The sequence below is a fragment of the Suncus etruscus genome, chromosome 6 (assembly GCF_024139225.1).
Source record: "Suncus etruscus isolate mSunEtr1 chromosome 6, mSunEtr1.pri.cur, whole genome shotgun sequence".
NCBI classification, from domain to species: Eukaryota; Metazoa; Chordata; class Mammalia; order Eulipotyphla; family Soricidae; genus Suncus; species Suncus etruscus.
In genome coordinates, this window is record NC_064853.1 from 106,165,689 (window position 1) to 106,176,561 (window position 10,873).

At 49.7% G+C, this 10,873-nt stretch overlaps 1 protein-coding gene across 1 annotated transcript; it reads right to left on the minus strand.

Moving 5' to 3' along the window:
• Positions 1-8,942: 8,942 nt before the first annotated feature.
• On the minus strand, positions 8,943-10,278 carry FAM43A (family with sequence similarity 43 member A). Its single transcript, XM_049775623.1, has one exon. It carries the CDS (start codon positions 10,236-10,238, stop codon positions 8,943-8,945), a length of 1,296 nt encoding a protein of 431 aa, XP_049631580.1. The 5' UTR covers positions 10,239-10,278.
• Positions 10,279-10,873: the final 595 nt, after the last annotated feature.

A 10,873-nucleotide genomic window follows, 5' to 3' on the forward strand; every position in this document is an offset into this window, starting at 1 on the left:
CTCACTTTCCCAACTGAGTCCTTTCAGTATGCATAAGCTAGCAGCAACCACTTCTTTCCTGGACTGTATTTTAACAAGACACTCATTCAAAAAATCTAATATTTAGATTTTTAACCTCAAAAATAACCTTAGAGATCATTTGGTTGGTTACGACCTCCATCTCACAGAAAAAAATAGTCCCAGAGGGAAACTGAACCTGGGTCATAGGGCACAAGCACAGGGAAAACCAGAACTTAAACCAAGTCTCACATCCAATTATCTATGTGCTGTTCCTTAAATCTTCATTCATAGAAAAAGAAGCCCCTCTCACCCCAGTTTTTCAATCTCCCATTTTTCAGTTCCTGCTGGTCATTTGCTAATACCCTGGCTAGAAGAATGGAATGGAGGAGACAAATGCAGCAGAAGTACAAACTTCTTTGGACTTGATCAAGGGAAAGACCCACAAGGACTCTGTCTAGCCATCTACTCTACAAGTTTTCTTCATCAATGATCACAAGTCAAGGACCCACATACATTGTCATGTGCAAGAAGAGATTTAGAAGAGGCTTGGTGGGGAAGATATATGGGCAAAGAACTACTGACAATCAAGATTTGGTGATGGGGTTCCTGAACTGGAACAAGAATTGAAAGTGTGTTGTCGCAGAACCCTGCACACTTTCCTTGAACTAACATGACCTTGAGCCAGCACTTTCTCTTTCTCTATGCAGGAGTTTAGCAGCAAGAGTTGAACCTTTCAGATTGACTTATGGTGCTAGAAGAACATCTGCACTTCTTCTGTTAGGAAAGGTTATCTCTGCACCAAAGATTTCTTCCTGCCTATTCAAGCCTCCTGGAAAACTATTATTAATTAGTCTTTATATTCATCTGTTCCATTTTAAAATGTCAACTCTTTAAAAAGGTAATATAAGTAACTGTTTGGAATGTCTACCATAGCTTGAGGAAGAGGAAATGAGACCTTTACTAATGCTGGGAACTGGGTGAGCCTGAGCTTCACACATAAAAAATTGGGCAAGTTTAGCCAGAAAAGGGGGCATTGCAGTTAAAGGTTTCTGAAAAAAGGAGAAAAAACTGATACTGTAGTGCTAGAAAGAGCTGGGAAAGGAGCCGGTGAGGTGGCACTAGAGGTAAGGTGTCTGCCTTGCAAGCACTAGCCAAAGAAGGACCGTGGTTCGATCTCCCAGCGTCCCATATGGTCCCCCCAAGCCAAGGGCAATTTCTGAGTGCTTAGCCAGGAGTAACCCCTGAGCATCAAACGGTGTGGCCCAAAAAAACAAACAAACAAACAAAAGAGCTGGGGAAGAGGGGCAGGAACGATAGCACAGTGGGTAGGGTGATTGTTGGCACATAACAACCCAGGTTGTATCCCTGACATCCCAAATGTTCCCCTGAGCCCATGAGAAGTGATTCCTGAATGCAGAGCAAAGAGTAAATCCTAAGCCCCACTAGGTGTGCCCCCAAAAAGAGAGAGAGAGAGCTAGAGAGAGAGAGAGAGAGAGAAATGAAGGGAAGGAGGTGATGAGGAAGGAAAGGAGGGAGGGAGGGAGATGGGGGATGAAGAATCCTGAAATCCAAACCTTACTGTGCTATAAACTTCCTCTTCACCAATAAATCTCTTCTGTTACTGGGCTTCAGATTCCCCATCTGTAAAATGGGACTGGCCTACAGAAGCACTGAAGCTTTCTGCTCTGGAACCCTCGGGGTTAGGGAAGGTAGGATATTTTTACAGTGAGATAGTAATCTCTTGAACCATTGTTGGCTAATATAGGAACAAAAGAGAAGGAGATTCTTCTAGAGTGGTATAGCTATACATCCAAAGCACGGACTCTAAAACATTGAAAACATAAGATCTAAGCAGGAAGTATTGGAAAATTGGTTGGGGGTGGAGGATGATAAACTATAGGAACACTGGTGATGGGAGCTGACACTGATGGTAAGATTGGTGTTCAAATATATGCCTAAAACTCAACTACCAAAAATTTTATAATTCCTGATTTGCCAAGAGGGTCAGCTCTCCTTGTTAGAACAAAATGTCCTACTGCTAGCACCCTTATTGGTGCCCTTTGATCAGGTATTTGGGGGCTCTGTCTTTGGACAGTATCTGGGTTGCTTCTAAATTAACTCACCCCCAATTCGGAAGATAATAGGAAAAGAGCACAGGACTCGGAGTTAGGAGACTTGAGTTTTGACCCCAACTTGCTGAGTGATATTAGGAAAATTCTTTGTATGGGCCTTACCTGTCCTGAGTTAAGGATGGATCCTGAAGTTAAGAGTTGATTTCTGAATCTAAGGATATTCATTCTGATACTCACTCATGTTACTGTTACCCTTTTACCTAGGAGGATCCTAAAGCTCTCAAGAAGAAGTGGGTTGCCTAGATGGACTGCTGAGGCAGTCCATGCAACTTTGAGTCCTGGATCTAAAGCTCCACCTGTGGCTTTCAGCCACATATGATCTGAGCCTTTATTTGGTTCAAGGGATCAAGTTATAATCTTGGGCTGGAATGAGTTGGGATAACCTGACAACTGGAATGTGCAGGAATTCTAATTCCAAATAAAGTATGCTTACCCAAATAAAATATCCCTCCTTTAGAAGGTCATAGAAAGGAATAATCTGACTAACCTGACTCTGCCTCATGGGGAGGTGGGCAATTGATTTCATCCCAATCTTCATCCTTACCAAACCTATATCCTTCAACTTGAATTCCTCCATTTTAGTCATGACCTTGAACTCTATCAGTCTGATTCTTTTGGCCTACAGAGAAATAATCCCTTCGTCACCACTGGCATTTCTTGATCAACTACTAGGTGTTAGCATTAACAAATTGATAAATCAAAGGATACATGCCTGTCTTTCAAGAACTCAGTCAACCAGCAGCTATAGGTGACAAATAAGCAAGATGTCACAGGAAGAGTTTGCCACTCTCAATGCTGACCTGCTCTTTTAGTGAAAGGTCTTGCCACTCCAGAGCTCAGGGTAGAAGTAAAAGAAAAACCTCTAGGGGTTCTCCTCCCCCAGCCACCAAGAGACTTCTTTGCATCTGAGTATTCCCCAGTTTTGGGCATCTTTGAAATACTCATGCACCCTTGATAGGATTAGTTTTGCTGATAGCTATTGATTTTTTTAAAATATTCATAAATAGCATCACAAATATTTATCCTCACGTGTGATTTGTGAAGATACAGAAGAAAAAAGAAAAAGTCCAACTTCTAGCTAAATATTCAACTATTGTTTTGTTGTTGTTGTTTTGGGTTTTTTGTTTTGTTTTGTTTTTGCTTTTGGGTCACAGCCAGCAGCGCTCAGGGGTTACTCCTAGCTATATGCTCAGAAATCGCTCCTGGCAGGCTCGGGAGACCATATGGGATGCCGGGATTCAAACCACCATCCTTCTGCATGCAAGGCAAATGCCTTACTTCCATGTTATCTCTCCAGCCCCTCAACTATTGTTTTAAAAGAAAAAAAATTGGTTTTGAAGTCATAAAAGCTGGAGGTTATTGAAAAGGACATTAGCTTAGGAGTTTGGGCTCAATGTCTTGGTTCCATTTTGTAAAATCTTGAGCAGGATCTAAGCCCTTAGGTTCTGTTTGCTCTGCAGAACCACAGAGTACCTGTGATATGTGCCTTGAGGACTGTGTGCTTTACTTGTTTTTCCTTTAATTTAGGCTTTCTCTTTGTTTAGGTGATCTAAGGGTTGAGTTAGGTTTGTTGGAATGTGAGAAGAAATAAAACCAGGATGGGATGGAAAGCTGAAGAACAGGAAAAGCCAGAGGGGAATGATGTGTTAACCAGAGGGAGTGGGCTGAAAAAAAAAAAACAAAAAAACAGAAAAGAGGCTGTTGGTATACCCATTCCCCTTAGAACCTAGAAACTAGGTGATCTGAGTTGTATAGGAAGAAAGGCTTTGATCTCATATGAAGCCAACTCATTTGTTTCCCATCCTCACATTGCATATAAACCCTTCCCTCCCCATCATGGCCAGAGGTCTCTGTTAATCACAGATTCAGAAATGGGTTGTGCCTCAGCCCCAAAAAATACAATTAAAGGGGCTGGAGCAATACAACAGCAGTAGGGTTTTTGCCTTGTACATGATCCACCCAAATTCTGTCCCCAGTACCACTAGGAGTGATCCTTGAGTGCAGAGCCAGGAAGGAGTAAGCCTGAGTACAATAGGGTATGTCCAAAAGAGTGGGGGGGACAGAAAAAAAGGAGCTTTATTGATGAGAGTGAGGAGCGCAATAGAGGGGCAGAGATGCCAGCTTCTGAGCCATCTCACATTCAACTCAAAGAAATGACAGAAAAGGGGCTATAGAAGGGGCTGTGCAATGGTAGTACAGTAAAGTGGATAGAGCACTTGCCTTGCACACGGACAACCTGGGTTCTATCCCCAGTCCTCCGAACTGGTCAGAAGTGATCTTTGAATGCAAAGCCAGGAGTAAACACCAAGAACTGCCAAGTGTGTCTCCAAAACAAGAAATAAAAATGGCAGTCAAGGGGCCAGAGCAATAGCACAGCAGTAGGGTGTTTGCCTTGCATGCTACTGATCCAGGACGGACCTGAGTTAGATCCCCAGCGTCCCATATGGTCCCCCAAGCCAGGAGCACTTTCTGAGTGCATAGCCAGGAGTGACCCCTGAGCATCACAGGGTGTGGCCCCCCCAAAAAAAAAGGTGCTCATTTCAACTGTTAGGGGTGAGAAAGGGGTTATTGGGTCTTAATTACAAGGTGACCTATAGGCCCAGCAGGATCAGGAAAGGTCCTGGCTAACAGAAAGCTAGTCCCAGGTATTACCAGTGCAGAGAATCTCACCTCCAGTCCTCTGGAACTAGGCGGAACCACATGGCTCCTTTCCCGGCAGCTCCCCCCCCCCCCATTTCTAGCTTAGTTACGCATCGCCTCCTCGCAGCTGTTCAGGCCACTGTTGCATACTGCACAGAGGAAAGAGAGGTTCTTCTTGTGAAATGACAAAATCCTGCTAAAGAGCAGGGGTCACCTGGCTCCCAATATAATGCTGGTGTTTCTGAAGATCCCTGTGGCAGGATCTCCCAGCCCTGGTCTCTCCTTTCCAGACAGAACCTTTCCAAGCAGCTCTGTTCCCAGCAGGAATTGTAGTTTCTTGGTCTAACCAAGCCTTTCTGATATGCCTTTGTCGAGTCTGCTGACAGTGGGGTTAGCCAGAGAGGTGTACTCGTGGGGAGGAGCCTGCAAGCCCTAGAACTTGGTGATCTCTGAAACCGGAGTAGTGAAGAGGACTGAATAATAGTTTCTTTTATGTCTTCCACGTCTCTCCTGTTCCCACAACACACAACGAACTGGACTAACTCACAACTAACTGTACAAACCAATGTGGGATGTCGGTAACAGGGAGGTGACTGCATGCCTCCTAAGAGCATTTATGCGCAAACTCTGGACACTAGCCCTGGCCTGCCACCGGAAGTCACTCCTCACTTGGGGTGTCAGGCAGCAGTTCAACCAGCTGAGTGGTTGGACAGTGCTTACTTAGGCTTCGAGAGCCTCTTATTGCCTTTCAAACACCCTCCTCTCACCTAGAGGAGAAACAAGATCCTCCCCCATGCAGGTAGTAAGGGCCCGATTGGATGAAGGAAACAGCCACCAGATGCTTTGGGGACATGTATTTCCTCTACCTGTTTGGTTTTACTTAGGTGACTCCTCATTTTTCCCTGAGTGCCACACCACGTTTTTGTTTCAGTGGGTTTTGCGTTTGGTGACTTTGGGCATTTGTCATTTTATTTCTTTCAAAAAGCTTCTTCTTACACCAGTGATATCAAATATGGAAGATAGATATGTAAGAAGAGGTGAATTATGTATCACTTTCTCTTCTCTTCTAGAATTACATAGGCCAGAGTCCTGGGGGGGGGGGGGTTTGAAGTGGGGAGAAAGCCAAAAAGCAGAAGAGAGGACTGAGAGAGCCAATAGGAGATGAGAGCACCAATAGAGAGGGCACCCATAGGAGGAAATAAGGGGGCTGGTTCTTTTACAGTCTGTTGTATTTCTTCTTCCTCCTTCCTGAATGCTTCAGCCACCTTCTCTATCAGAAGACCAGAGAGCAGGAAAAATCTGACATTAGAGGCCTTACATTTTATTGGTGAGGTGTTTCAGTTTGTCTAGATTTTTTTGGGGGGGGGGGGCAATCACCATAGTCCATTGTCATGGAGGAAAGCTTGCCCTGGCATTCTCATTGTACAGTAGATAGATGAAATGAAGACTCGCCTACCCCTTTTCCCAGTGTTAATAACATCTCTTCACATGTTGAATGTTCTCATCCATCTCAAGCAGTAGAGGAACTTGGCATGTGGAGAAATCGTTTGAAATGTAAAATCTGGCCACATGTGTCAATGGTGACCCCCACAACTGCCTGGACCAGAAAAGAAGAACATTGTGGAAGTCACACCCTGACTTCTGTGACATCTCTGGTGGTGGACAAAATGTCATTCCATATTGCAATACCTGAGGCATTTTGGAAGAGTGATAGGGATACTAAATCAAACACAAAGTCCTGGGGCCAGAGAGATAGCATGGAGGTAAGGCATTTGCCTTTCATGCAGAAGGTCATCAGTTTGGTTTGAATCATGGCATCCTATATGGTCGTCCCCCCCCCCCCGCGCCTACAAGGAGTAATTTTTGAGCATGGAGCCAGGAGTAACCCCTGAGCACTGCCGGGTGTGACCCAAAAACCACACACACACACACACACACACACACACAGTCCTGTGCTTTTCATGATGCCCTTAGGTGACTCTGAATATTTTATAATTATTTCCCCCACTCACCCCTCTTTACATTTTCTGAGGATAATCTTATGCCCAACCAGTCCCATTAATGAGGAGAAAAAAATTCTTTCATCCTCTTCCCCTTACGGTATTAGTGAGTTCCAGATTTCTTAAGCTCTCTGGATCTATCTGCTCCAAATATACTTGTGAAAAAACAATAACAACAACACAAAATTACCTAAGGAAACCAAAGAAAATCAGGAGTGTGACTGTTCTGTGACATGGGTGAGGTGTTCAAAGGGGAATCAGAAACAACTTGACAAAGGCAGTCTGGACAGTATCTTATTACAACTTCCAGCTGACCAGTAAGTCAAACTAGAGACAGCTGTTTGGCATGTATAACAAAGACAGAGAATGCATGTACACACACACACACACACACTACAACAGCTCAATCTACACTTGTGCACATACAACTCAGAAACATAGAAAGCAAGATAATAAACATACATACACACACATTGCAACATCCCAGTCTGCATGAACACATACAAGCCAGAAACAGAGAAAATCACAACACATACACACATAAACTCCAATAGCCTATTCTATGCACGTATACATATTAAATAGAAACACAAAGCTAAATCTCTCCCCTCTCTTAAACACACACACACACACACACACACACACACAGCCCAATCTCCTTGACTTGCACATCATTTCCCCCACTGGGTCATGGTGAATTGTTGAAGGAAAGGAAATGGATTCTTCAATCTGCCCCCCACCCACCCACCTGCACCATGACTCATTGGTGCCATGATTGAAACTTAGCAACTTCCCTCTCTCCTCTGTTGTCCTCCCAGGAAAAGCAAGACACCATCTCACCCCTTAGAGAGCTCTGGGGGTGGGGGGGCGGGGACTATTTGAGGTTTCTACTTCATCTTTATGTGTGCCACATTCTCACTCTGGATTTTTTGTGCGAGTCCAGAAAATGGTCAAACCTCAAAAAGAAGCTTCTTTGAAAATCACCCCCACCACAAACAATAACCTCACAGAATCTGAATGTGAGAAACAGAAGTCACGCTGCACCCTTGAAAATCAAGAAAGCTCACAACCCTGCAGTTTAAGGGGAAAAAAAAACCAACAACAACAGGATATTCCAGAGAAGGCTTGGTCTCAGCCCAATTCTTAGTTTTGGAGGGACAGAAACGTTCCATTCTTGTGAAGTGCCTTCTGTCCCCTAACCATCGCCAAACATCAGAGCCTGCACCTGTCCTACTACACTCTCCCCAGGATGGACAAAGCCTTTCCCAGCCCCATACCCAGCTCTTTCCATAACAGTTCCACACCTCTTCCATTCCACTGGACTCTTTATTCTTTCCCCCATTAGCGTGCAACTGAACCAGAGCAGTGAACTCTTAAAAAATAACAAAATGTTTTATACACATTTCTTGATATACAACTGAACAACATCTTACAGGTCCCTTTTGCACAGCAAAAGATATAAACATTCAGCTGAGAACAGTTATGTACAAAAACAAATGTGTCAAAAATACTTCACATGAACCTAGAAATATTTTACACAGCATCGTGGAGTGAGATCTTGGATGCAATAGGAAATTGTGGCTCCAAAGAAAAACTCCTTCATGAAGAAGCTACTGTGTATCTGAAATTGTAAACAAAAGGCAACCTTTCTTTCTTTCATTCCCCAACCCAAACAGTTATTTGGCAGCCTGTCAACGGTCCCACTGTGAGGTAAACAACCCAAGTTCTTGCACCAGAAAAGCTGGGGGCAAGGAGTGGCATTAGGGCCTCAAAACTCGAGTGCAGAACAGCTTTTTTTTTTTAATGACTGTCGGGTCAATGATGGTGTGAGACGCTCCCTAATTCCTCCTCCTGGGGCCCAGCGGCTCTACAAACAGGAAACTGGCCGGATGGCACCTCGGGCCTGCAAGTTGGCAGGACTGGCCAACTTCAGCTGTTGGCCCTCCCTCCCCTTGCCGCCTGCCTTCCTCCGGGTTCCTTGCAGAGGTCTCCCTGCATCTCTCCCCAAATCTCCCGATCTCTCTCTCTCCCAGAGCCCGGTTCTAAGCAGAGCCCAAAGGCTAAGCGAGGGGCAGGGGCCCGGTATCCGGTTCCCCCTTCCTCGCGGAGCCGGGAGGTGGCGGAGATGAACGATGGGGTGTTTCAGTGGGACGCCAAGAAGTCGCTGCGCTCACCCCGAAGGGGGCTCGGCGAGGCTGGCGCCGGGGGCGGTGGCGGGGCCCAAGCGGTCCCCGCCGCCGGGGCCTGCCGAGTTGGCTTCCGGGCCCCCGCCCTCGATGGAGCTCTCGCTGCCCGTGCTCTCCCCGGACAGCAGGCGCGTCACCCGCAAGTCGCCTTGCAGAGTGCGCACGTCGTTGCCGAAGCTGAGCTCCCCCAGGTCGCTAATGAGCTGCGACAGCTCGGCCTGCGGGGAAGGGCCGCCAGCGCCCCCGGGTTCCAGCGCGGCCGGGCCGCCTCCTAGCGCCTCCTCCTGGCCGCTATCCAGGGTGTCCAGCAAGTCCCCGCATTCGAAGTGCAGGGCCACCACCGAGGCCTGGGCGGGATCGCCCTCCCCGGCACGGCCCGTCTGGTCCAGCTCTTCCTCCTCCTGCTCCCGTTCCTCGTCGTCGTCCTCCTCCTCGTCCTCCTCCTGCAGGCAGCTCTCGGGGGGCTCCTCTTCCTCCTGCAGCGCCTGCTCCTGCTGCTCGCCCAGCAGGTCCTCGGTGATGGGGCCGAGCTTGGGGGCGCTGCGGCTGCGCTCCACGGGCGGCTTGTAGCAGCAGGGCCCGTGCAGCAGCAGCAGCTTGCGCAGCGGCACGAGCGGCACGGAGTGGGCGCCCACGAGCTCCTGCTGCTGGTGGCGCGCGTCGTCCCGCCGCTTGAGCCGCTTGAACTCGGCCAGCGCGTTGGCCGACGTCTGGTAGAGCAGCAGCGCCATGGCCTGCGCCTTCTCGGGCTTGGACACCAGCACGGCGTGGCAGCGCAGCATGACGGCCTTGTGCTTCAGCTCGTGCCGGTACACCCAGGCGAAGACCTTGGGCAGCCGCGCGTCCGCCACGCAGTAGGTGACGCGGTGCAGCAGGTACAGGTGGCCCGGGCGGCGCGGCGCGCGCTCCTCGGCGTGCACCATGCGGATGCCCTGCGCGCTCACCGTCAGCTTCATCTTGGTGCCCTGCCGGCCCGCCTCGCTCTTGCTCCAGATCTTGCCCACCGCCAGGTCGGTGCAGCCGTCGCCGCGCGCCTGGATGGTGGTGGCGTTGCCCAGGTAGAGCACGGTGTAGGTGGGGTCCTCGCTGGTGATGTGCAGCTTCTTGCGCTTCGAGCGGAACATGCTGCCCACCCGGCTGAGCGCGCCCTCGGGGCAGGCCCGCGCCAGCGAGCTGAGCGCCGAGTAGTGCAGGCTCACCGCGTAGCCCTTGGGCTTGGCCGCCTGCCGCGGCGGCGCCTCGGCCAGCAGCTCGAACTTGTGCTTCTTCCACGGCAGCATCTCCGGGGAGCGCCCCGAGCCCTCGCAAGACGGGGCGGCGGTGGCGAGGGCGAGCGCGCGCGGCGGGGCTCGGTCCCGGCGACACCGAAAAATAAAACTCTGCTGGGAGGGAGTGGCCCAGGGGCGGCGGCTGGCAAGAGGAGGTGGAGGGTGGGAAGTCCGCTGCTCCGGAACCCCGCGGGGGGATCCGGGGGAGATCGGCGGAGGCGGGCGAAAGAGGGGAAGGCAGGCGCGGGTGGCGGGCGCACGCAGAGGCAGAGGTCCCCCGCCCAGCCCGGCCGGGTCACGCACGCACGCCCAGGTGAAAAGACGGCACCGAAGGAGCGGTGCAGAAAATGTCTCGGGAAAGAAGAGATGCGCGTGCAAAAGAAACAGGAGCTCCCCGGATCGGGGCAGCCGAAGAAGCGGGAGCTCCTCGTCCCACCGTTGGTTGGCACGCAGTCCCCGGGGCCCGAGCTTGCAACTCCGCGGCGCGCGTACCCGGCGATCGGTGCTCTCCCAGGTCCGGAGCTGGCTCTGCCGGCCCCCGAGCGCGGTCAGAGGCGAGTCGGGCTGGCCGCGGCGGGCCCCGCGCCCCGCATCACCGCATCTTCGCTCCCGCCGGGCGCCGGGGGGCTCGGGGTCGGCCGGTTCAG